This window comes from Podarcis cretensis, assembly GCF_951804945.1.
Source record: "Podarcis cretensis genome assembly, chromosome: 2".
Taxonomy (NCBI): domain Eukaryota; kingdom Metazoa; phylum Chordata; class Lepidosauria; order Squamata; family Lacertidae; genus Podarcis; species Podarcis cretensis.
Window position 1 is genome coordinate 126,941,972 of NC_137171.1, and position 26,285 is coordinate 126,968,256.

At 51.4% G+C, this 26,285-nt stretch overlaps 1 protein-coding gene across 1 annotated transcript in view; it reads left to right on the plus strand.

Annotated features, from left to right (window-relative positions):
* COL11A2 (collagen type XI alpha 2 chain) overlaps positions 1-26,285 on the plus strand; it is a gene marked incomplete at its 5' end in the record, with an annotated part of 106,186 nt that overhangs the window by 21,491 nt on the left and 58,410 nt on the right. Inside the window, 16 exons of the mRNA XM_079967198.1 lie at positions 2,212-2,379; positions 3,339-3,549; positions 8,840-9,002; positions 9,098-9,238; positions 12,281-12,538; positions 13,466-13,612; positions 14,086-14,250; positions 16,225-16,284; positions 18,117-18,158; positions 18,280-18,342; positions 19,829-19,903; positions 20,261-20,347; positions 21,591-21,647; positions 23,905-23,958; positions 24,799-24,852; positions 26,089-26,142. Coding sequence (XP_079823324.1) covers positions 2,212-2,379; positions 3,339-3,549; positions 8,840-9,002; positions 9,098-9,238; positions 12,281-12,538; positions 13,466-13,612; positions 14,086-14,250; positions 16,225-16,284; positions 18,117-18,158; positions 18,280-18,342; positions 19,829-19,903; positions 20,261-20,347; positions 21,591-21,647; positions 23,905-23,958; positions 24,799-24,852; positions 26,089-26,142 — 1,799 coding nt within the window. The remainder of the gene's footprint in view (positions 1-2,211; positions 2,380-3,338; positions 3,550-8,839; positions 9,003-9,097; positions 9,239-12,280; positions 12,539-13,465; positions 13,613-14,085; positions 14,251-16,224; positions 16,285-18,116; positions 18,159-18,279; positions 18,343-19,828; positions 19,904-20,260; positions 20,348-21,590; positions 21,648-23,904; positions 23,959-24,798; positions 24,853-26,088; positions 26,143-26,285) is intronic.

Genomic DNA, 26,285 nt, shown 5'->3' on the forward strand with positions numbered 1-26,285 from the left:
GTCCACCGAGACCCCGAGATCCTCCTCACGTGTACTGCTAGGCAGCCAGGTGTCCCTGCATTTGTGCATCTGGTTATTCCTGCCTAAGTGCAGAATCTCACATTTGTTCCTGTTGAAATTCATTTCCTTAGCCTGGGCCCAGGTCTCCAATCTGTTACGGTCATTTTGGATTACAGAGGTGCATCCTGGCACCTTAATTGTATAGCTTCCAGAAGATACGATGAAGACTGTGCCTCTTTGGCCTGGCTGCTTTTGACTTCTGCAGTGTGTGTTCTGAAAACTCACCTTGTGTTTACAATGGTGAATTGTTTCAAACTGTTTTAATTGTTGTGACCTGCCTAACTGGCAATACAGTTATAAAGGAAATGTGGACTAAATATAAAAGTATGAGGATTGCGGAGGGAGTGGGGGGAAGTCTAAAATAATTTTGTATTATATTGAATATGAGTGTGTTTATATAATTTGTAAAAGAAAAAATCTCTTAAAAAATTAATAAAAAAAAAAATTGTTGTGACCTGCCCTGGCACCAAAGGGTGAAGGGCAGGGAATGAATGAATGAATGAATGAGCGAGTGAATGAATGGATATTTGTCTATTCTGGGGTTTGACTAGATGATCCTTTGGGTCCCCGGAAGCTCTAGAATTCTATGATTCCGTTTCATAAAATTTATACCCACTGCTTGATTATAAATGAGAAAACAAACAACCCTAAAAGCGGTTTATGGAAGAGAAAAGCAGTAAGCTTATCCGCTTGGAAAATTAACAGCAACCATCCCTTAATTATTAAAATGGCAAATTTAAAACACGTTCTTCGTGGCCCTTTCCCTAAAACTACGTGGCCACAACGGAGAAGGAGGTTTGTGTCCAGTGGCTGGTTCTGTAAGCTCACCTACAGCAGGAAGGATAATAATAATAATGGCAAGATAATAATAATAATCCTAATAATCGTAGAAAGCTTGAAAAGAATCTTGCACCCCAAGTAGGACTCGAACTCACCACCCTAAGATTGAGAGAGCTGTGCTCTACCGACTAAGCTATACAGATTTGTGAAAGATATTCCACGGTGGTGTATTCACGCCAGCTCTCTAAATCACCCAGTCAGTCTTGTCCAAGCAAAATAATCTTTTAAGCGGGTGCCAAAAAGAGCTCAGCGGAGGCGCCTGCCTGCCGGCTGTCAAGTGGCAGGGAGTTCCAAAGTGAGTTGGTGCTGCCACACTGCGAAATAAAGACCCGGTTCTCACAAATACGGAACGGGTCTTGCGTTGAAGGCCCCGCTCCGCCTTCATGTACGTGGATTTCGAGCCGGCAGCGCTTTTGCAGGGGCGGCGTGTGGACCTCTGCCCCCAAATTCTGGGATGGCAGTGCCTCTACCTGGCAGCTCTGGGGAGGGCAGGCGTGACTCTTCTTGGAGGTTTTTAAGCAGAGGTTGGACGCTTTAGCTGAGATTGCAAGGCGCACACCCTGCGGCGTCTTGCGCGGCGCGTGCAGCTGCCTGTCCGCTGCGTTTCCTCCTCCCTCCTCCTCCCTCTTTCCTCGCTGGCGGGGCGCACAGGCGTGTGCCCGGCGTCCGCCTGGCCGGGATCCACCTCCCAGCGCCAAACAAAGACCCCTTTTTCACGGCCCGGAGAGAGGAGATCGGAATGCCGATTGCTTTGGGCACACCTGAGATGCCCGCCCCCTTCCGTTCCCATGCAGCCTCGTGGAGGGAGGGCCCCACATTTAAAGGAGGGGGAGAGGGTGTTGTCCCATGGGGACCCCCTTTGTGACACGCAGAGGGGGCAGCGAGACTGGGAGGGTCGATGACCGGACCGTGCGGGTTTGAGAGGTAGCGTGGTTCAGTGGTTAGAGCGCGTCAGGCACAACCGTGTGGATGAGGAGGAGGCAGCTGCGCGGAGCCTGTGAAAACTTTGTCCTTGGATGTTAAATCAGATTCGCTTCACCTTTCCCCCGACCCTCCCCGCTTGGCGGAGCCGCACAGGGTTGCCACCTTTCCCGACCGGCTCTGCTCCTGTGCCAGTTTGGCCAAAAGCAGGCAGATGAACGGGAGCAGGATATTTGGACCGGGCCAGCAGGCTCTCCTGAAAGCAGAGGAGCAGGGCCAGGGGGGAAAGTTGGCAATTTTAGAGCAGTGGGAAGGGTCTGCATGGGGTGAGGTGGGGGCGGCAGGCAAGCCAGTTTTGTAACCCCATTTTCCATCTCTTCCCTCCTGCAGCCGAACCGGTTGACGTCTTGAAAGTGTTGCAGCTGCAGAACCAGCCCGAGGGCGTCCGCAAGACCACGGGCTTCTGCCCCAAGAGGCGCTCAGGATCGGGGCCCGATGTGGCCTACCGGATATCAAGGCAGGCGCAGATCAGCGCCCCCACCCGGCAGCTTTTCCCAGGTATGCAAGCGAAGTGTGTGTGTGTGTTGTGGGGGGCGAGTTCCCATCACTCCCCCTCAGTTTAGCCCAGGAGGCAACACTTACTTTTGGTTCGCAGTGTTTGGATTCCAAGTTGTTTGGGTACCAAGGCGTTTGAGAACCAAGGGGCCGCTGTACTTTAAATGTGCCAGTGCTTCTCATAGCTTAGACCCAGCCAGGTGGGCAGAGTATAAATAATAAAAGTTATTATTATTATTGTAATAAACAAAATTTGCCCTTATTCCCTTATGGGGGACACAAGAGCCCTTATAGAGTCCTATGTAGGTTCTCCATCAGTCGGAGAAAATAACAGAAGCCAACCAGAGAATATTGAGAAGCAAAGCAGCTCGTAAGCCTGATCTTTATTGATCTGTTGCAACAGGGTGCTCCCCTCACACGCAGGAAAGGAGGAGGACCCAGAACCAAGGTGTGGCTGCCCTTATATAGACATTTTAAATTTCCTGCCCTGGAGCTCAAGACCACTCCTCCATACATCATACCTACATCACAGAAAAGGCGGTCTACAACAGAAATCTGAGTGTGTTGTTTATCTCCTTTCTGGCAGGTTGTCTGATAATGCCTTATCTGATTGCCTTTCCTTTGAAATGGTGATTACTCAGTTCCTGTAACAAGGAAGGTTTTTTTTTCACCCCCTCCTTGCAGAGAAAACATTTGGTCAGTTTGGGAGTCAAAAAATGGTTTCAGGGCGGTCTTCCTGGGCTGCTCCAGACATGTGGTCCCCATATCTATGTACGTGCTTGATTGGTACATTTATAAAAATTTAGTATATATAAGACCTTGACTTTTTTATTTCATTATTATTATTATCATTATTTATTCTTATTATGTGGGGAGACTCCAAAAGCATCCCTTTTGTGGCGTTTGGTGGGTGCTGTGGAGCCCTCCTTAAACCCTCCCCTCTCTCCTCCCCCCCCCCCCAGGTAAATTCCCAGAGGATTTCTCCATCATGGCCCTGGTGAAGCCCAAATCTGGACTCCAGGCGTTCCTGCTCTCCATCTACAACCAGCATGGCACCCAGCAGCTGGGCGTGGAGCTGGGCCGCTCCCCCGTCTTCCTCTATGAGGACCAGAGCGGGCGCCCAGCCCCAGAGGACTACCCCATCTTCCGAGGGGTCAACCTGGCCGATGGCAAGTGAGTGCCCTCCCCTCCCGGCTTCCTTCTCTGCCCCCTCCATCGCCCCACTGCAGGGGGAAGGCCTGTGCTTTGTCACGATCCCCGGTGCGATTGGGCTGGATGACCCTTAGGGGGCCCCTCTCCAACTCTTCCATTCCGCGATCCTTTGATATTATGATTAACACATACAACGCACGATAATTACAGAATATAAAAATCAAAAATGAAACAAACACTCTGAAGATCGTGTCTAAATACACCAACAGAATTCGCCAAAGTGTGTATGAGAAAAGCACCACAATTTTAACAAACACCAAATATAATGCGTAGTAACATCCATTGCCTAGGTTGTTGGCCATAATATATATGTTGTTGTTGTCTAGTCATTTAGTCATGTCCGACTCTTCGTGACCCCATGGACCAGAGCATGCCAGGCACTCCTGTCTTCCACTACCTCCCGCAGTTTGGTCAAACTCATGCTGGTAGCTTCGAGAACACTGTCCAACCATCTCGTCCTCTGTCGTCCCCTTCTCCTTGTGCCCTCCATCTTTCCCAACATCAGGGTCTTTTCCAGGGAGTCTTCTCTTCTCATGAGGTGGCCAAAGTATTGGAGTCTCAGCTTCACGATCTGTCCTTCCAGTGAGCACTCAGGGCTGATTTCCTTCAGAATGGAGAGGTTGGATCTTCTTGCAGTCCATGGGACTCTCAAGAGTCTCCTCCAGCACCAGAATTCAAAAGCATCCATTCTTCGGCGATCAGCCTTCTTTATGGTCCAGCTCTCACTTCCATACATCACTACTGGGAAAACCATAGCTTTTACTATACGAACCTTTGTTGGCAAGGTGATGTCTCTACTTTTTAAGATGCTGTCAAGGTTTGTCATTGCTTTCCTCCCAAGAAGCAGGTGTCTCTTAATTTCGTGGCTGCTGTCACCGTCTGCAGTGATCATGGAGCCCAAGAAAGTAAAATCTCTCACTGCCTCCATTTCTTCCCCTTCTATTTGCCAGGAGGTGATGGGACCAGTGGCCATGATCTTCGTTTTTTTTGATGTTGAGCTTCAGACCATATTTTGCACTCTCCTCTTTCACCCTCAATAAAAGGTTCTTTAATTCCTCCTCACTTTCTGCCATCAAGGTTGTGTCATCTGCATATCTGAGGTTGTTGATATTTCTTCCGGCAATCTTAATTCCGGCTAGGTATTCATCCAGCCCAGCCTTTCGCATGATGAATTCTGCATATAAGTTAAATAAGCAGGGAGACAATATACAGCCTTGCCGTACTCCTTTCCCAATTTTGAACCAATCAGTTGTTCCATATCCAGTTCTAACTGTAGCTTCTTGTCCCATATAGAGATTTCTCAGGAGACAGATGAGGTGATCAAGCACTCCCATTTCTTTAAGAACTTGCCATAGTTTGCTGTGGTCGACACAGTCAAAGGCTTTTGCATAGTCAATGAAGCAGAAGTAGATGTCTTTCTGGAACTCTCTAGTTTTCTCCATAATCCAGTGCATGTTTGCAATTTGGTCTCTGGTTCCTCTGCCTCTTCTAAATCCAGCTTGCACTTCTGGGAGTTCTCGGTCCACATACTGTTTGAGCCTTCCTTGTAGAATTTTAAGCATAACATTGCTAGCGTGTGAAATGAGTGCAATTGTGCGATAGTTGGAGCATTCTTTGGCACTGCCCTTCTTTGGGATTGGGATGTAGACTGATCTTCTCCAATCCTCTGGCCACTGCTGAGTTTTCCAAATCTGCTGGCATATTGAGTGTAGCACCTTAACAGCATCATCTTTTAAAATTTTAAATAGTTCAGCTGGAATACCATCACTTCCACTGGCCTTGTTATTTGCAGTGCTTTCTAAGGCCCATTTGACTTCACTCTCCAGGATGTCTGGCTCAAGGTCAGCAACCACACTACCTGGGGTGTACGAGCCATCCATATCTTTCTGGTATAATTCCTCTGTGTATTCTTGCCCCCTCTTCTTGATGTCTTCTGCTTCTGTTAGGTCCTTTCCCCTTTTGTCCTTTATTATGGTATATATATACTGTATCAGCATCAACTATGGTCTACAGGAGTTTATTCAAAAGCAAGAGGAGGGGGAAAGAAAAATAATAATTAAAATATGTTCTTTATACAAACCTTTGGCCTCTTGCTCAACCTGTAATTTCTGTGTCAGTTTTTCCAACCATGTTTTCTGCCAGATTGCCCTATGCCTCTGGCCTGGAGTCAGTCATTGGAATGATTTCCATGTCCTGGCAATGGTTGTTCTTGCCCCCCCCCCGTGGTGACCGGATGTGTTACGAGTTCTTTATTTCTAATTCACGAAATATCCTGACGCGTTTGCAAGAAACCGATCTTTGGAGACCTACATGTTGCGACTCTCTGCCCGTCGACATCGAGCAGGTGCCTTCGCTGGACTCTTTTCGGCCCCTGCTAAAAACGGTTTTGTTTGTGGGGAATCGTAGCGTAGGAAAGAACCTCAAGAATGATCTAGTCCAACCCTCCCTGAAAGAGATGCTGCCAGTCTGTGTAAACAATACTGATCCAGAGGAGCTCACAGTCTGACTCCACGGGAAGCGTCTTCCTGTGTTTCTACGTAGACCAATGTTGGCAGGTGTTCTAATCTGGTTTTTAGTTTATCAGTTGACTCAATTTATTTTTTGAAGGTTCACTATAGTTGTGCATTCTTAGCTGTGTTTTCCTGATAGCTCCATTGCTCCGTTCTTCATGTAAACAGTTTTTTTCATCTTCTCTTTACCACCAAGTGGTATATACCGTATTTTCCGCTCCATAAGATGCACCTGACCATAAGACGCACCTAGTTTTTAGAGCAGGAAAACAAGAAAAAAAAAATATTCTGAACAAAACAGTGGATGTATGATTTTTGTGGTTCATGCTGTGGCCACAGACATGTGATCTGATGGTGAGTTTGGGGTAGCCCAATGCAAAAATCCTGAGGATCCATGTGGATCTGTGCTTTGTAACCACATTTTTGCATCTTTGCGGCCCCACAACAGTGGGTGCGTGATTTTTTTGGTGCAGGCTATAACCATGGTCATGCTATGTGATCTGATGGTGAATTTGAGGTGACCCAATGTAAAAATCCTGAGGATCCATGGGCTTTTACCTCCCCCCTCCTAGGCAGCCTCTGCTAGCATCCCTTATCTCTCTCTGGATCCCACCAATCAGCTGTTTCCTTTCAACACTCCCTTCCCTCTTGTTTGCCTTAGTGTCTTTTCCTTAGCTGGAGCAGTTCTTTGCTCCTCCTTTTCTTCTACTGTAATTTCTCTCCTTATTGCTTTAGTCTTCCTGTTTCCCCTCTTTGCAAGTTTGCTGTCTTTACCTCCCCCCTCCCAGGCAGCCTCTAGCGTCCCTTATCTCTCTCCCGATCGGCAAATGATCAGCGGCTTTGTTTCAACACCCCCTTCCCTCTTTCAAAAAAAAAAAGCATGATCTGCTTTTTGCCCCTGGGCAATTCGGCTCCAAGGACCACGCATTCGCCCCATAAGACACACAGACATTTCCCCTTACTTTTTAGGAAGAAAAAAGTGTGTCTTATGGAGCGAAAAATATGGTAAATTCTGAGAAATACAAGGTAAAATAAATTCGTAGGCTCCACTCGGCACCTTCGAACTGTAGCCCAGATGGGATATTCACCCTGGGAGTTGTAGTACGGAGGCTCACACCTAATTCTCTGTCGGTCAGACTTTATTCCATGATGCGTGGTCTGCATCTGTCTCAAGAGGCAATGGCGTGCGCCTCCATACTACAACTCCCAGGGTGAATCTCCCCTGGGCTATGGGACACTCCACACTGGAATTGTGTAGTGTTTGCTCCTGAGCCTTTTCTTCTCCCGAAAATATCCCGCAAGGCAGTGGAGATTTAGGACCAGAGTTTTCTTTCTCCTAGATGGGCTCCTTTCCTCTACAACCTGTGCAGAAACCGCCTTCTTGACCGTTGGACCTGCTCATGGCCTCGTCATGTTGTTGTTTAGTCATTTAGTCGTGTCCGACTCTTCCTGACCCCCTGGACCAGAGCACGCCAGGCACTCCTGTCTTCCACTGCCTCCCGCAGTTTGGTCAAACTCATGTTTGTAGCTTCGAGAACACTGTCCAACCATCTCATCCTCTGTCGTCCCCTTCTCCTTGTGCCCTCCATCTTTCCCAACATCAGGGTCTTTTCCAGGGAGTCTTCTCTTCTCATGAGGTGGCCAAAGTATTGGAGTCTCAGCTTCAGGATCTGTCCTTCCAGTGAGCACTCAGGGCTGATTTCCTTAAGAATGGATACGTTTGATCTTCTTGCAGTCCATGGGACTCTCAAGAGTCTCCTCCAGCACCAGAATTCAAAAGCATCAATTCTTCGGTGATCAGCCTTCTTTATGGTCCAGCTCTCACTTCCATACATCACTACTGGGAAGACCATGGCCTCGTCATAATTTAATAATAATTTTATTATTTGTACCCCATCGATCGGACTGGGTTTCCCCAGCTACTCTGGGCAGATTCCAGCACACACAAAAACATAATAAAACACCTAATGGTTCTTATTAGCCTGAGTAGCACTGAGTTAGAAACAAAAGAGGAATGCAAACGGGTAAAATTGATGGTAATTGCAGCCAGACAGGTTATAGCGAGTAACTGGGAAAATGCAGAAGAGCTAGGGGTGAACCAATGGAGGAAAAAACTGAATAATATAATTTTAGAATACCTAACTCTGAAGATACATAGAATGAATGAAAAGGTTTAAGGTCAGTGAGAAAGAGGAGGATTGGTTTGATATTGAACTATTTGAGTAGGTTTGAACAATTTGGGGCAATTCAAATGTTAAAAGTTAAATAAACCTTGTGGAAGGAGGAGTGTTAAGGTATATAGAAGTGTACATATGGTTGATTTGAATATGTTATTATTGAATATTATATACTCAATGTATCAGCCGCCTGGGGGGTTTCACTGTTTGCGTTTTGGTGGTTGGTAAAAAATAAAATATTTTTAAAAAACCATAATAAAACACCAGACATTAAAATCTCCCCTGTACAGGGCTGCCTAAGTTCAGGTGTCTCCTAAAGGTGTGTATTTACTTATCTCATTGACATCTGATGGAGGGTTTCCAATAAATAATATTAATATTAATAATAATAATAATTTTTAATTTTTTTCATCCTCCCATTCTGCCAGCGGTGCATTTCAATAAAGTCGAGGGAGTTCCAAACTGTAGGTGAATATCGGGCCTTCTTATCCACGCAGAACTGGCATTATTACTCCGACTTTATGCAGTTCCATGACTCTGCGATTCCCCCCCCCCTTTATCCAGGTGGCACCGGGTGGCTCTGAGCGTCAGCAAGAAGCAGGTGACCTTGATCCTGGACTGCAAGAAGAAAGTGACCCGCCCTTTGCCCCGGGGCAACCAGCCGGCCATCGACACGCGCGGCATCACCGTCTTTGGAACCCGCATCCTGGACGAGGAGGTCTTCGAGGTGGGCGGCCTTCTCCGCTCTCTCCCGCTGCTACTTCGGCCTGCAGGTGCCGGGCCCGGCTCTTCCAACCTCTTCCTTTGGCTTCCTCCCCACAGGGAGACATCCAGCAGCTGCTCATCTCCTCCAGCCCCCAAGCAGCCTACGACTTCTGCGAACACTTCAGCCCCGACTGCGACGTGAAGGCCGCCCAGAAGCCCCAAGCCCAGGAGGCCCAGAGGAACCCCAGCAGACCTGAGGTGAGGTGAGGGGCAAGGAGGAGCTGGGTTTCAGGAAAGGGGTCCACGTTCCCCCCCCCCCTTCCACCTCCTCAGCATCCTTGCTGGGCAGCGGGAGTTGGGGAAAGGTTGTTTCCTTCTGGGAGGAGGAACCCAGGAGGCGGTTCTGTGTTCGAAACACAGGATGAACCCTCGCCTGCCCTCCTGGGATGGGGTTGTTGTTGAGGGCAGACAGGTGGGGAAGTGGCGACATGCTTCTAACCAATCCCAAAGGCATAGCTGTCAACTTTTCCCTTTTCTTGCGAGGAATCCGAATGAGGGAGTTTCCCTTAAAAAAAGGGAAACGTTGACAGCTATGCCCAAAGGCTCGTGGTTCAAGGTTGGGCCTTCAGAGAGACCCCCGCCTGACCTCTGGGAGAGACGGATCTTTGCGGACGAGGGTCCAACTCTGTACAGAACAGCTTCCTAGGACACTAAATCTGCCTGGACTGTGCCAGGAGAGGGAAAGGAAAGTATTTTGCAGGCTGCGATGACGCAAAGGAAACACCTTTTCCACGTGCCAGATTCTTAAGGTCAACCAGAGCGAAAATCCGCCTCACATCTTCCTTCTACGGGGAATTTTCCACCTTCGTTCTGACTCAGGGCGTTTCGTTGGTTCCTTGTATTTCGGAGCAATGCCAGGCTCCCCTTTCGGCCAGCCCAAAGATGGAATTGCGGAGTCGGAAGGGACCCTCTGCAGTCATCTAGCCCAACCCCTGCAATGCAGGAAGCACAGCTAAAGACTCTGGGGTGTTTAAGTGTCCTCGCTGGCACTGCGATTTCGCCTCCTGGCAGTTCCTAACGCCCCCTTTTGCCGGTGGATCTGGAGTGCAGGATTGTGTCCATATTGCACCCGAAGGGGCGATTATTGAGAACGTTTTTACATATTGGTAAAATATGGACTAGCAATGAGCCCCCCTCCTCGTAATGGTGAAAGGGCAAAAACTCTCTCACACACCAATTTGAGCACATTGTTGTCCGTTGACAACTTGAGCTGTGATCCCTTCATCGCAGGGGGCCGGACTCTTAGGGTCCCCTTCCAACACTGCAATTCTATGAACTTTTTGGAACATTTCAGGTGGTGCGGCTGCCATTTGATCAAATAAACCCTATTCCATTAGCCACCTGCTGCATTTTAACGGATTGATTAAATCTGCATTCGTTTTCATATGCAGAGTGAAAAATAATCCCTCGCCCCCCCCCCTTGGTGAAAGAGGCTCCAGTTTCTACCACCTGCATTTTTAAGCAGCTTGGCTAATCCAGCCAAAGGTTTTTAAGTTGATCAATTTCACCAGCTAATTGACAGATCAGCTTTGCAGTCCTGGTGAATTATCAGTCGGTTAGCGGGCAAAAACTGGATTCTCTCTCAAATCGTTTTTTTTCTTTTCCTTTTTGCGGTTTCTTAGGATTAACTTTCCCTCCCTTGTTTGCTTTTCAGGGGTGGGGGTGGGGATGATCAGCCACTGAATCTGCAGGAAAAAGCGCCCCCCCTTGCTGGTGTTTCAAAAGGCAGGAAACCACTTGCCACTTCCCCAATCCAGTATTTTTTGGAGTTAAAAAAGAGAGGAGAGTGTCTTCAGGGGGTTCAAAGCCCCCCAATATTGCACCCCTCATTTTTAGGAGCACCCTGCACCCATCTGCGGAAATGGTTCTCAACTGCTGGGGGGGTTGGCCTTCTGCCCCCCCCCCCCCCGGGATTGGCGAATCTCTGCAGCCGTTTATGGTTTTTTGTTCTGTTTTTGAAGAAACCGCTTCTCTTGCTCTCCCTCAGTACTTTGGTGAGGACCTGCAGGACTATGACGCCTACCCCTACTATTACGGGCCTAGCGAGGGAGGATTGGGCCCTCTCTCCTCCGCACCTCTGGGGGGAGCCAGTGAGCAGGTAAAGGGAGCGGCGCTGCGGTGCTCCTCCCCAGAAACGTCCCTCCGTCCCTCCGTCCGTCTTGTCCTTGTCATGTGGTTGTGGAAGAGTCCACCTGTCTGTCTTGTCCACCTGTCCATCAGTCCATCCATCCATCCATTTATCAATGTCTATGCATTACCTTGCCTTTAAGTTAGCAGCTTGGGGGGCAAACCTCTCCTCCTGCTAGTTTTGTCCAGAGATGAACAGCCATGGAGAGAGTAGAGTCTGGAGAGTTATCCAGGCAGATTGGGGGAGCGTGGGTTGGGAAATAGCCATTGCTGGAGAGGCAGGATCATGACCATCCTTGGGTAGATAATAGCTGAGTTGCAGGCAAACATTATTATTATTATTATTATTATTATTATTATTATTACTATTATTATTATTATTTTAAATGCCGCAATGAATGGTGTTCACTCGCGGTTGCGCTGCATCATATCCCACGTAGTCCATTGGAAATGGCGGAGCCCATGATGCAGCGCGGCCGTGGCTGAAACCCAAACATGCAGGAGTATCTGGGGCAATGCGGAATTGGTGGACTAGTTGCAGTGAGGAAAACCACAATCTTACAGGCGGGTTTTCTGCAGAAATCTGTGGAGCTCTAGGCTGTGGACTGAATTCATTCTGAACCAAAAAAATTAAATAAAACCATCATAATAAGAAATATCCTTCTGTGGTTCCTTTACTACTGGAAGGCTGTGAGTATTTACTTGGAAGTGGGTTTTAGTGGGCTGGTTCAGGAGAAACGCTAAACCATAGTTTAGTGTTTGGAGAGCATGCTCTGCCCCAATTTGGCCACCCGAAGCAGCTCAGAAGTTTTTTCTCCTGTGTTCGGTTAAGCCGTGTTGCTGTGTTTTCCAAACCTGGGGGGGGGGGGGGGGGAATCCCGCTTCTGCCACCTTGGAGGCAACTATGCTTAGTGCAGAGAAGGCAGCTTCAAACCACAGTTTACAAAGCTCTTCCGCTGATGGTGGTTGGGATTAACCACAGTTTACGGTTTGGCCACCATGTTTCTCATTTGCTTTTGCTTCCTGCTCCTCCCCTCTTCCTCCTCCATCGCCATCTTCATCACCCCGCCCTCTGTTGTTGTTTGTCCTCGACGTCCTCTTCGCCGCTGCCAGAAACCGGCCAAGGGGAAGCCCCCTGCCAAGCCCAAACCGAAGCCGAAGCAGCCCCAGAAACGCCAGCTCGCCAGCACGGCGCCCGCCTACGCCGCCAAGACCGGCCCCAAAAATGGCTCCAAGTACCCCGGCAACGGGAAGTCCAGTGGGAAGGCTGGCAGCACCAAGGCGACCACGAAAAAACCCCTGGGCAAATCGGGGGGCCAGGCCCACGCTGGCGCCGTCGGAGCTCGGAAGCCGGGGAACGGCTACCAGCAGGTAGAGGCACAGGGGAGGGGGTGCAGGGTGCGGCCTGGCCCCCCACCCCTGGGATCCGGGCAAAGCTGGCTGCTCTGGCCCCCCAAAAACCATCCCACTGCCCTCTCGTCTGCCTGTGTGTCTGTCTGCGTCTCCCCAGCCCCAACATGTCTCTGTGTTAACTGTACCACGTCCTGCATGCTGGGCCATTGGGGGGGGGCCGCAAGAGAAAGGGCCCCCGAAACTTCGGAAGGGCTCCCCAGCCTCTCTTGGGAAGGGTGGCCGGATTGAGATTTGACTTTCCCTCAACCTCCTGGGAAACGAGAACCCACATCCGTGCCAGGGGACCCTATCCTAAGTTCGGACTTCTCTTGCACTTTTCCTTTCCCCCTAATGGACACCTGTCCCCCCCCCAAATTGCTGGCATCCTTGTCCGGCTTGCAGGTGGGGGGGGTGAGATTCTGCTCCCCGAGATCCATTTGTCTCCCCGAGGGAAAATGATCCGGGATAAGGAGGAACACTCCTTGCAGAATTGCTGAGTTTGGGACGGGACCCCACAGGGTCATCCAGACCAACCCACGGCCATCTCCTCCTTCTCCTTCCTCCCGGGACTCGAGAGGAGAAGTTTGGATGAACTAACCATGTCTGCATATTTTTTTTTCTCTCCCACCTTTCCCCTGTCTGGCCTGTTTCCTTTTTCGATCCATCCTCTCCCTCTCCCACTCGTCCGTTTCCCCCACAATGTGATGGCCGTGTCCCCCCCCCTCTCGTGGGCATCTTCTCTGCACCTCCATCAACACATCCTTCCTTTCCTTCCTCAACACGCCAACTCTGCTCCTCCTCCTTCCGTACATACCCAACCCCACACACTGCGTTGCTTTCCTCTTCCCCTCCCCGGCTCGTGACTCTTTCCTCCGCTGCCACCACTCTGCTGCACCCGCTTTCAAGGACGTGGGCCTGCTCCCCACAGAGGAGCCCTGGGGGGCCCATGAGTACCTTGACTACACCTTGCCTCCTGAGGCAGAAGAGACCTATTGGGAAGAGGGCCCCACACAGGAGGCGTCCCTACCTGTTGCCTCGTCGCCACGGGGAGAGGTAAATGTGCCTCTGGCACCCGCGTCCTGGTGGGCCAACCTGAGACGGAAGGGCGTTTGCTCCCTGGTTGGGTGGACCGTGCAGGGTCCGCAAGAGAGGAGCCAGGACTCCTGGGTTCTGTGGGAAGGAGAGACCCAATGGCCTTGAGGCCCCGGACTCCTGGGTTCTCAGGAAGAGCAGCGCGGATTGGCAGGCGAGGGGAGGTGCCCTCTGAGCTCAGGGGCTTTGAGTGCAGGTAGGGCCAGGGAAGACCCCCTGGGCCTGAAATTCTGGAAAGTCAGAAGGCATGATGGGAGTTGTAGTCCCAAGGCAATGGGTGGACCCCGCCGCAGCTTCCTCTGCCCCCTTGCTGCTCTCTGGCAGGCTGGTGGGGCAGGAGACCCCCCCCCCAAGAATGACACCTGGGTGGGTGGGCACCAGCCCCGTTTGCCCCCCTAACGTATCCATGGGTTCCCACCCTGCCCGGGGGCCAGGAGGAAGCGCCCAGCCCACGTCCCGCTGAGGAGGAGGTGTTCACCGAAGAGGAGGTCCCCGGCGTGGGGCTGGAGTACGAGTACGCCTATAGGAGCTATGGCGAGGGGGCCGAGCCGTCGGAGCTGGGGCCTGTGCTCTCGGCCGAGACCCCCCACAGCGGAGGCGTAAGTGGGGTGCTGCCCCCTCCCTGGAGGCCCTCTGGCGTTCTTTGCCGCGCCTTCCTGTCCTCTTGGGTCTACTTCCTGTTGGTCGTGCTTGTCTGTGTTGTCACTTCCTCTCGCCCGGGGTTTGCTTACGGAATGGTTTTGGCCTTGGCCTCTTGCTCTTGTTTTTGGTGTTTTATCCGCAACCCGTTTCTGTTTCCTCCTCTTTCGGTTCTCCGCCACGACACTCCTCCTTTCCCGACAGCTTTGGTTTGTGGTTCCTGATGGGCATGTGGCTGTGGATTCGGTTTGCTGATGTCACTTCCTGTTTGTGGATGTCCATTTCCTGCTGACTGCGCACCCCTTCCTGTTTCGAAGTCGCCACTTCCTCCTGCCTTTGCCACCATTCACCACTGGGTGGCAGTAGCACTTCCTGTTCCGTTCACAACCCTTCCCACTTCCTATGACCCTCCTCTTTGTCTGATGACATCATTTCCTACTATTGCCAGGTGCTGGATGTTTTGTCATGCTGCCTGTTTGGGTTGTTTGCCATTTTCTGCTACACTCTTTTCTGAACTTGCTCTTTAGTTATTATTTCAAGCTGTCCAGCCATGTGTGCAACTCACTTCCTGTGATGCCATTTCTCTGTGTGGCGATGTCATTTCCTGTGATGTCATTTCCTTCCTTGTTGACATGTCCTGCAACACAGTCTACATAGAAATGGGCTGCCATCCTTTCCTTGGTCGCGGCTGCGGCAATGGCAGGAGGGAAGCTTCCTCCCTGTTCTGTGATGTCATCACGTGCCCTATGATGTCATTGCACTGCAGGGCCATTTCTGCAGACAGTCTCTCCTTCCTTGGCATGGTGCAAGCGCTGGAACTCAGTTACCAGTTTGGGGGGAGGGCCAAAAGCCCCCAAACGGGACACGGTAACTGTCAGTCCACGCTGCCATCTTGGAAGACAGCCCCTTCCCCTTCTTCCCCACACCTTGGCCCCGAACCTCACACCCCTTTCAACCTCCAAATCTTCATGTGTAGAATTTTGCAGAAGAGTTGTGGGATTCAAAGGCTCACTGGTCACAAGCGGTGTATAAATTTTATGAAATGAAAAAAGACCCAGGATACATAGAGTTAATTTCTATCTAAATTTAGAAAGAATAGGGGCAAGCCACCTCCACTTTTATTTTTATTTTTTAAAATAATGAACACACAGGCTTTTAGCCAGCTAAATTCTACTCCATTGAAGGGAGTCACATCCATCTATTCCAGTGGGTTTACTCTGAGTAGGATGAACCTCGTCTACTTCTTAGGTGCCTGAAAAATGTTCTCCGCCGGAGCTCGTGTAATTCCCCCTTTTCCACTTTTACTCAAGGCCCTACTCAGACCTTACTACAGATTTACTCTGAGTTTCCTCCAGCTGGTTTATTTACGTGCCGCCCCTCTTTCATTCTCAGTCCATTTTGACAACAGATCCCTTTTTCTTCGCCTGCGGCTCTGGCCCTCGCTGTTTGCTTCCATGAAAAACAAACGGCAGCTTGACTCCCCCTCCTGCCCCACCTTTCAGCAGCAAGCCAGCCATTCCCCTTTTCAGATGAGCATAGAATCATGGAATCGGAATCGGGGACCCCGGGGTCATCTAGTCCAACCCTCTGCAACGTGGGCATCTCAGTCCTTTCCGGCCCTTTTAGCAGCTGCTCACCAACATATGCTTGGCTTTAAGTCCACGTCGCCAAGCTGCCCGCTTCGCCGGGACGGCATAGCAGAGGGTTGGGCTGGATGGCCTTTGGGGGGCCCTTCCCGGTCGATTGCAGGCGGTTCCTTTCCCCCAGAGAGCCCCTCTTCTCCCCGCCCGCACTGAACTGCTTCTGTGAACCCCCTCGGGTGTGGACCCCCCCCCACTTTTTGCACCCAGGGGCTGGGTTTGGGGGTGTTTGAGCCCGTGGTGCCATTCTGTTGACTGGCCCCCTCTGTGCGGCTACATGTCTGCTTCCCCCAGGCCGTCCGAGGAGCCAGAGGCTACAAAGGAGAGAAGGGAGAGCCGGCCGTCTTCGAACCCGTAAGTTCCTGGAGGGGAAGGGGGTCCTGGCCTGGCTTGGATGGGGGGGGGGTGTATCATTTCGGACTGTGTGTGTGAGAGAGAGAAAATTCAGCATTATGGATGCCATCTTTCCAAAGGTGAACACCCCCCCCATACAAAAGTTGCTCAGCCTTTTTTGGGCAAAGTTGCCAAACCTTTTTAGCAAAGACATTTTTTCCGGTTTTTGAAAATTCCACCGTTTCCGAGGGGCGAATCCCGGCTACGTCCGGGGTATTCTAGATGTGGGGCAGCCCCTCCAAACATCGGCTGGTCTAGGCAGGCTGTAAAGGACTCCCATCTCCTTGAGGTCTCCTCCATCTCTACAATTCCACGTTTCGGAGGTCCGTTCGTAAACCAAAACAGGTTGCGACCCAAGGCGTGCTTTCGCCAATGGGGCCTCCAAAAAGAAATTGTTCGGAATCCCCCCCCCCCCAAAAAATGGATTGTTATCCAAAAAAAGTTTGCAAACCGGGACACAAGTTTGACGTGTTTGTAATCCAAAAGGTATGCAAACCAGATTGTTCGCAAACCGAGATACCACTGTAGAAAGGAGCTCGCTTGGAGGTCTCCCATATTCTGCAATATCTCTCCACTTCTAACCTGCATGACCCCCGTTTCGCACAAGTAAGTCTGTTGTGCGCAAGGCCTGGTTTTCGCAAAGCCCGACCCCTGGAAACAGGCACGTCCAGCCAAGCTCCGGCACCGTCATCTAGCCCAACCCTCCGCCGTGCTGCCCTGATGCTTCACTTCCATGAGGTCTAGCAGCTTGCTTCTGCCCCACCCAGGTCTCAAAATTTTGAGATTGTGGCAAAGGCCGGCCAGAGTCCTCAAAGGGAAGCCAGTGGGATCTGAGCCGCAAGACTCTCTCCCCAGTTTCCAGCAATTATTCCAGAGATGATTCAGAGGCCTTTCTGGAAAACACAACCCACGGTAGCTATTGATAAGCTTATTTTCATCCACGAATTGGATGGATCCAGTAATGCATCTTTCATGTCACTGTAGGTTTTAACTTAATTGGTAATATTGGGAAGGTAGCCCCTCTAGGGGACGGAAAACTCTGACCCTAAACCTCTGCTGTCCTGCGGAGAAGAAAAGGCTCAGGAGTAAACCTGAGACAAATCGGAGTCCCTAAGACGGTTGTGGAGTTGGATGGGACCCCCAAAGATCATTCAGTCCAACCCCCAGCAAAGCAGGGTTCCCATTGGCTTTGGTTCTTTCCATTCATTTCACAGGCTGCGTTGAGTGCATCCCTGAGTCCACAAAACCAGGATGCAAACGACTCAGGTATTGAAAATAAATCTCCGCAAGCGTGAGGGGGGACTTCCATTTTGCTCCCCCCGCCCAGTAACTGCAGGACTGGGAGCCCTTTTTGCACCAGCAGTTGCCCCAGAATAACATCCCCTCCAAAGACCCCCCCTCCCAGTTCCAGATTCCGTGCAAGCTCCCAAGGCAGGAGGGGAATCTGAGGCCTCACCAGCAGATCTAGGCAGGATCGGGGCCTCTCGGCTCCTTTTGGACGGCCTTCAGAATTCCCCGGAGAACGGGGTTGACCTCTGAGCGACCGTGCAAGGCAGCCACCCAACCGGCAGAGCTGCGATCCCCCAGAGTTCTCGGGTTTTTTTGTAGCGTTATCGTCTCAGCATAGCGCGCTGGGTGTGTGTTGGTGGGGAGGGGGGAGAATAGCCGGTGGTGGGGTAAACAATGAGCTCTTTCACGGGCGAGAGCAGAGGGACGGGGCCTGTCCCTCTGCCAAGGCAGGTCTGCGGCTGCTTCCTAACTCCTTCTTTTTGCATGTGTTTGTGCCTCTGCAGGGGATGCTAGTCGAAGGTCCCCCAGGCCCCGAAGGAGCTCCGGTAAGAGGCATGCAAAACCCCAGGGTGGGGGGTTTAAGGGGGTGAACCAGGCCTCCATCCCATCTTGTGCCCCCTGTCTGGTGGGCAAGGGTCATGGTCTTCTGTTCCTCCTTCCCCACAGGGTATCAGCGGACCACCAGGGACCACGGGACCCCCAGGACCCCCTGGCGACTCTGGGGAGAGGGTAAGGCTGCGATCCGGGGAAGGAGAGTGGAGAGGGCATGTGGTGAAGGAGGCGCCGAAGGGCAGCTCTTGCCCCTATGCAGACAAACTTCAGTGTCACAGATTGGTTGGCTGCAGAGGAAGGGTGGGAGGAACTAGCGGGGGCACCCCAATGGGAAGAAGGCTCAGAGCCCAGATATCTGGGGTGGGACAATGATGAGCCGTCAGAGGGAGAAACCTGGAAGAGGAGATGTAGGAGCTGAAGAGGCGACAGGGCTTAGTGAGCAGGGGGAGTCTGTGGCAGAGCAAAGTCCAGACTCAGAGGCAGAAGCTGAAGCTGGAGAGAAGGGAGGGAGGCCAAGAGGCAGAGAGGAGTCAGGCTGGGGAAGAGGCACGGGGGTCTCCCCCTCCTGCTGCTGGTTTCCCAGGACCAGGAGAGGCATGAAGTGTGAAGAGCAGAGGCAGATGTGAGGGTCAGGTCTCTGTTTGCTTGTGGAAGCCCTAGAGAGGCGGAGACATAGACGGCTGGGGGGAGGTGGGGACCTCAGCAACTGATCCGTGGGGCAAGAGCTGACTGAGCCGCTCTGCTCATTGGGCCTGGCGCTCCTGATTTTGCTCACAAGGAGTTCACTCCCAGCTGGCTGGGGTGATGCAGTGCTGGCTGGCTCCTGTCGTTTGGTACCCTGAAGGATGCCTCGTTCTCCTTTACGGATGTCCTTTGGGGAAGGGCGCCTGCAAATAATAATAATAATAATAATAATAATAATAATAATAATAATAAATTTATTTATACCCTGCCCATCTGGCTGGGTTTCCCCAGCCACTCTGGGCAGCTTCCTACAGGATATTAAAAACACAGTAAAAAATCAAACATTAAAAGCTTCCCTAAACAGGGCTGCCTTTAGATGTCTTCTAAAAGTCAGATAGTTGTTTATTTCCTTGACATCTGATGGGAGGGCGTTGCACAGGGAGGGCGCCACTACCGAGAAGGCCCTCTGCCTGGTTCCCTGTAACTTGGCTTCTCTCAGGGAGGGAACCGCCAGAAGGCCCTCGGCGCTGGACCTCAGTGTCCGGGCTGAACGATGGGGGTGGAGACGCTCCTTCAGGTATACAGGACCGAGGCCGTTTAGGGCTTTAAAGGTCAACACCAACACTTTGAATTGTCTCGGAAACGTCCTGGGAGCCAGTGCAAAGGAGAGTAAGGTGTTCTTTGGGGCAAGGGATCGACCTCCCCTCCCCTGCGTGCTTGCGTCTCAGCAATCGTCAAGTGCCAGACACACACGGTGCTTTCTGCTCATGCAAAAGCCCAGATCAAGGCCGCCGGACCTGTTGAAGAGGCACCTGGGAGAAGAGGATGCTGGACTAGGTTGGACTGGTTAAACTGGGCTTGGGTGGCCGTGAGCCCTTGGCCGATTGTTGACAGTGCGCTTTGTCGTTCACAGACACGTTCAAGCGTGCGAGCCGCCCCTTCCCGCCCCAACTCTGCTCTCCCTCCTTCTCCCCAACAGGGCCCCCCAGGACGCCCCGGCATCCCTGGCTCAGATGGATCTCCCGGACCCCCTGGCACGTCTATGATGCTTCCGGTGAGTCGGGATGGCAGAGAGAGGCCGGCCGGTATCAAGGTCCTAAGCCAGAGGCTGACATCTAGGATCTTCAGGGATTAAATGCAGTGTAGTTCTTGAGGATGCTGTGAGCGGCTGACCAGTGCCAGTTTCTACAGGGATTGGGGTGAGGGTTTTTGACACCATGAACACTAGCCAATCAGAGCTGTGCACAGCCCAATTCTGCTGCAGACGGATGGCTCTCCCCTAGAAATCAGCCCTGAAAGGAGTCTGAGGGAAACATCTCCCTCCAACTGGGGTTGGGGGGCAAATGTGTGGATTTGGGGGTGTTTGGGTGCCTCTCGGTGGAGCCTCAAATCTGCCTCTTCCCTCCCTCAGTTCCGATTTGGGAGCAGCGGAGGTGGAAAGGGGCCAGTCGTGGCGGCCCAGGAAGCCCAAGCCCAGGCCATCTTGCAACAAGCTCGGGTGAGTCCGGTTTCAGGGGGGGATGAAGATGGTGATGAAGACCCCCCCCCCATTTACTTCCCCTATTAAAGTCCAGGGAAAGGTGGTCTTTGCTTCCTGGTGGCCCACCCAGATTTCTCTGCCTGCCTTTCTGGGGCGGGTCCTTGTCTGACTTGACACTGGTCTTCCAGGACCCTGAAAGAGGGGCTGTTTTTTTGGGGTGCAACGAGGGACCCTGTGAAGAGAGGCAGCAGTCTTTGGGGCATCTCAGTTTAGAGGGAAAAAACGAGGAAGAGCCCACAGGGCAGAAGTTTATGAAATATAATATGCCTGGCGTAGAGAATAAGGAGAGAGAGAAAAAGGTTTCCTCCCTCTCTCATAACGCTGAATGATGGAAGGTTCAGGGCAGATGAGAGGAAGTCCTTCTTCACAGAGTCCAGCTGTGGAACTCCCTGCCACCGGAGTCAGGGAGGGGGTCACCAACCTGAATACCTTTAAAAGGGGTTAGGGTCAGGGAGGAGGAGAGGGCTTCTGAATCCCACTGACTGGAAAGCCCAGGAGGGGAGGGGGCTGTTCTTGTGCTCAAATCCTGCCTCCGGGTTTCATACTGGGGCATCTGCTTGGCCACTGAGCAGGATGCTGGCCTAAGTGAGAAGGCCCTTTCCCATGTTCTCGTGAGCCTCCAGGCCCAAAGGCAGTCTATCTGGAGCCCTAGTTTCTTAGGGGCATTGGGCCACTGTGAGAATACGGGGTGCTGGACGAGAGGGGGTCCCCGGCCTGATCCGGCAAGGCTCTTTCCCTGCTCTTAAAAATCCTCTCTGAAGGAATGACCACCGGGTGTGGAGCACACTTCCACAGCTGTCTGAACATCATGCCCTCTATCTAACCTTTGGCTTTCTCAGTGGTCTGCCGTGCCCTGTCTGTAACCTTTGTCTCCTCCGCCATACATTGTGCAAGGGGGAAATGAGGCGGTGGAGACAGGTGCCAAAATAGCTTTGTACCACCCCATGATCTCGGGATTGGAAGATGTGTAAAGGGCATAGTCTGCAAAATGTATCTGTCTGGTTTTGCATATTGTGCTAATAAAACGAGCCTCCACAGAGCTAGCTGGCAGCTTGCCTGTGCACAGCTCACCTGCATTACCAACTCCTGCCTCCTGCCTTCACTTCCCCTCTCCCTCCCACTCACATCCAAACGCTCTTCCAGTGCTGGTCTGGTACGAACACATTAACCTCTCCTCCCTCCCCTTTTCTTTCCTCTGCAGCTGGCCTTGCGTGGCCCCCCAGGACCCATGGGCTATACAGGTCGTCCTGGACCCCTGGTGAGTATTTTGCTTGGGTTTGTTTCCTGGGGCTCAGAGTAGAAGGACTTGTGTGCGTTTGGAAGAGCCACCCTCACCCACATTCCCAGGACGATAAATCCAGAATCCAACAGTGCTGTGGTGGTTTGAGTTTTTTCGGACGAAGACCTAGAAGAAACCAGAGTTCGAATCCCCCCTCGGTCGTGAGGTGTGGCAATGCAGTCGGAGCAAAAAGCAGTTCAGCACCATGAATCAGGCCCGGAAATGAAGCTGTCGACCCGAGCGTTTGTTTCTGGAATGGGGGGGTTCTGCCACTGCATTTTGGAGCAAGTGAAGTTTCTGAGTTGTCTTCAAGGGCAGCCCCAGACAGAACAGATTGCAGTAGCTGAGTCAACAGCTAATGCTATTATGGGCTGCATCAACAGAGGCCTAGTTTCCAGGTCAAGGGAAGTCATAAGGTAAAGGTAAAGGGACCCCTGACCATTAGGTCCAGTCGTGGCTGACTCTGGGGTTGCGGCGCTCATCTTGCTTTATTGGCTGAGGGAGCCGGCGTACAGCTTCTGGGTCATGTGGCCAGCATGACTAAGCCGCTTCTGGCGAACCAGAGCAGCGCACGGAAACGCCGTTTACCTTCCCGCCAGAGAAGGTACCTATTTATCTACTTGCACTTCGTGCTTTTGAACTGCTAGGTTGGCAGGAGGAGGGACCGAGCAACGGGAGCTCACTCTGTCGCGGGGATTCGAACCTCTGACCTTCTGATTGGCAAGTCCTAGGCTCTGTGGTTTAAAACACAGTGCCACCCGCGGAAGTCATAGTCTCACTCTATTCTGCCTTGGTCAGGCCCCACCTGGACTATTGTGTCCAGTTCTGGGCACCACAATTAAAGAAGGATGTTGACAAGCTAGAACATGTGCAGAGGAGGGCGACCAAGATGATCAAGGGTCTGGAAAGTGAGCCTGATGAGGAACGGTTGAAGGAGCTGGGTATGTTTAGCCTGGGAAGGATGACACTAGAGGAGATAGGAGAGCCATCTTCAAATATCTTATGGGCTGTCACATGGAAGAGGGAGCATGCTTGTTTTCTCTTGCTGCAGAGGGTAGGACTCGAATCCATGGCTTCAAGTTACCAGAAAGGAGATTCTGACTAGACACCAGGAAGAACTTTCTGACAGGAAGAGCTGCGTGACAGCGGAAGGGTCTCCCTCAGGAGCTGGTGGACTCTCCTTCCTTGGAGGCCTTTAAGCAGAGGTTGGAGCATCTGTCATGGATGCTCTAGTTGAGTTTCCTGCTTTGGAGGGGGTTGAGCTAGATGACCCCTGGGCCTACCTTCAAAGTCTACAATCCTAGGGTTCTATACTGTACCTCCAGTCTGGAAGTTACCAGACGTTGGGCTACACAGAGCATGTTTAGCATGATAGCCATGTTCAAATATATAAAAGGATGTCACATAGAGGAGGGAGAAAGGTTGTTTTCTGCTGCTCCAGAGAAGCGGACACGGAGCAATGGTTCCAAACTACAAGAAAGAAGATTCCACCTAAACATTAGGAAGAACTTCCTGACAGTAAGAGCTGTTCGACAGTGGAATTTGCTGCCAAGGAGTGTGGTGGAGTCTCCTTCTTTGGAGGTCTTTAAGCAGAGGCTTGACAACCATATGTCAGGAGTGCTCTGATGGTGTTTCCTGCTTGGCAGGGGGTTGGACTCGATGGCCCTTGTGGTCTCTTCCAACTCTATGATTCTATGATTCTATGAGCAGAGCTTTCCAAACTTCATTTTGGTGACATGCATCATTTCGTGACACAGTAATTCAGTTTTGCATCATTTCGTGGCACAGTGATTTGGTTTTCCATCACTTTGCGACATAGTAATTCGGTTTGCATCATTTCGCGACACAGTAATTCAGTTTCGCATCATTTTGTGGCGCAATAATTCGGTTTTGCGTCATTTCGCGACACAGTAATTCAGTTTCGCATCATTTCACAACACAGTAATTCAGTTTTGCTAGCAAACCGGAGGTTAAACTAACCCTTTTCCAGCCCTGGGAAGGAATCACATGACTCGCCGACACACTGCAGCCGAAACACTAGTGTGTTTGGTAACCTCTGACGCAGAGTCCGCCACCTCGATCTCTTTGGAGGAAAAGCTGGGATACAAACACAGCCAATTTGGATTTGTTAGTTGCTTTATCTCCCCAAGGGCAGCCCAAATGGATAAATAATCGCCGTACCAAACCAGATGAAATGCGCAGCCCTTCAGAACTAAAAATGTCTTTTTTCTTCCAGGGTCAACCTGGCAGCAACGGCGTGAAGGGAGAGCACGGAGACTTTGGTCCCCAGGTAAGCTGGCTTCCCAGCCTGAGCTGGGAGCCCCCTGCCAGCGCCCCAGTCTCTCCCCCCTGCGCCCCCCAAACCCCCCTTTAGCACAACCTGCGTCTCTGACCTCCTTCTGTTCAAAGCGGCTGGCAAACGAGACAGAACAGCAGTGCATCGGAACATCGCAAGCTCAGCGTGAATCGTACAAGATAGCGAGGAAATCGTCAGTAAAACAATTGCAAAAGCATTTAGAAAACAACTAAAACATGAGCTGAACGTCACAGTACGATATAAGTTGTGTTTTATTCAAGGGGTCAGACTAGACGATCCTTGGGGAGGCCAATTCTGATTTTTCTGGCTCACACAGACCCATTGCACACCACCCCAAAGGACCTGCGTACGAGCTGGACTTTTGCTGATTTGTTCCCGGGTCCAAACCACGTCCTTGCAGCCAGGCATATCGGACCCTCCAAATGTCCCTATTTCCCAGGGACAGTCGCGATCTCTGATTTGACCCCAGAATATTCCACTTTTCCTTAGGATGCCCCCGTTTCCATGGGAGAAATGTTGGAGGGGGTGGGATATTCCGCAAACCAGCAGAAAACAGCGAACTGCCGCCATCTCCATGTTCTTGGGGTCATTTGGCTGCTGCCCCCCAGCTCAGATTCCTCCCCCCCTAAAAAAATCTAGTGGCTGCTACAGACCTCAAATGCAACAGACAGGTGGCAGGGTGGGGGGGTGGGACCCCTACCCAATTCCCCACCCCTCTTTCATTAAGTCTGAGGGTTTCCTCTCTCGTCTCCCCCCCAAATGTTTGGGGACAAGACGGGACGCCCTAATACGACTCTCTTTTTCTCCACTTAGGGTCCTCGAGGTCCACAGGGGTTGACTGGGCCCCCAGGGAAGCCCGGACGCCGAGTAAGTTTCCGTTTCTGATGTTTATTTTTTATTTTAAAAAAACACCAACGGAGGCAGGTTGCCATTTTTTGTCTCCTCTGCGACCCCTGCGTTGTGGTGGGGTTGGTCTAGATGAGCCCCGGGGTCCCATTCCCTCATGACGATCCTACGGTCCCGGGAGTCCTGAAAAGTCGCGGAATAAAAGTAAAAAATAACAGTAGTGATTTGCTTGAAAGTTAGGCGGGGCGAGCCTTTGAGGGGGAGACGTTTTGGAAGATTTGCAGCATTAAGCAGTTGGTCCCTTACCTTTCGTACCCCGACCTGGCCACAGTGATCCGTGTGACGGTCACCTCCAGGCTTGACTACTGTAATTCACTCTATGCGGGGCTGCCCTTGAAGCTGTCCCAGAAACTCCAGCGGGTGCAGAAGGCTCCTCACGGGGTCCCTGCTATGGGAGCAGATTCACCCAGTGCTTTACCAGTTGCACTGGCTCCCGGTGGAGTACAGGGTCAGGTTCAAGGTGCTGGTTTTGACCTTTAAAGCCCTTTGTGGCTTAGGGCCCTCGTATCTATGGAACTCCGTCTCCTGGTATGCCCCACGGAGAGCCTCAAGGTCCATGAACAACCATAGTTTAGAGGTCCTGGACCCTAAGGAAGTCAGTCTATCCTCTACCAGGGCCAGGGCCTTCTCAGTGATGGCTCCAACCTGGTGAAATGCTCTGCCCCATGAGTCAAAAGGCAGGATTTAACTTCCTTCCACAGGGCCTGTAAGACAGAGCTATTCCGCCTGGCTTTCAATTTGAACTTAGCCTGATCTTTTATTCCCCTTTCTTCCCCCCCCCTCCCCTTTTATGAAGATTACCTGCTCTGGGATCCCACAGCTCATTCTCCCTTGGTCTCCTCACTGGCCCAAATAGGACTAATTTAGCTAGCTAGCCCTGGTAGTGGATGGATTTCTCCCCTAAATTGATTTTTGATTTTATTGTTATTTACTCTTTAGACCATATTTTATGCTGGTTTTTTTGTAGCATCAATTAAGTGTTTTAAATTTGTTGTTAGCCGCCCTGAGCCTGGTTTCCTGAACCCGGAAGGGTGGGGTATAAATAAATAAATAAATAAATAAATAAATAAATAATAATTCTTTGGGTTCTTTGGCTGCTGTGAGGCCAGGGTGCTGGGCTCCATGGGCCCCTTTGTAAGGGGGGGCTATGAGATTTGTCTCCCTCCATCAACCTGCCTCTCTCCCTCCCTCCCACAGGGTCGTGCTGGAGCGGATGGTGCCCGGGGGATGCCCGGGGAAACGGGCATGAAGGTAAGGCGACCCTCTGGGCATTGCAGGGGGTTGGGCTAGATGACCACTGGGGTCCCTTCCAACCCGACAGTTCTGCCATTCTAGACAAAGGGCCTGTAGGGAATGTGGTTTCATGAGGACTAGCGCCGTCCCCTCGGGATTTG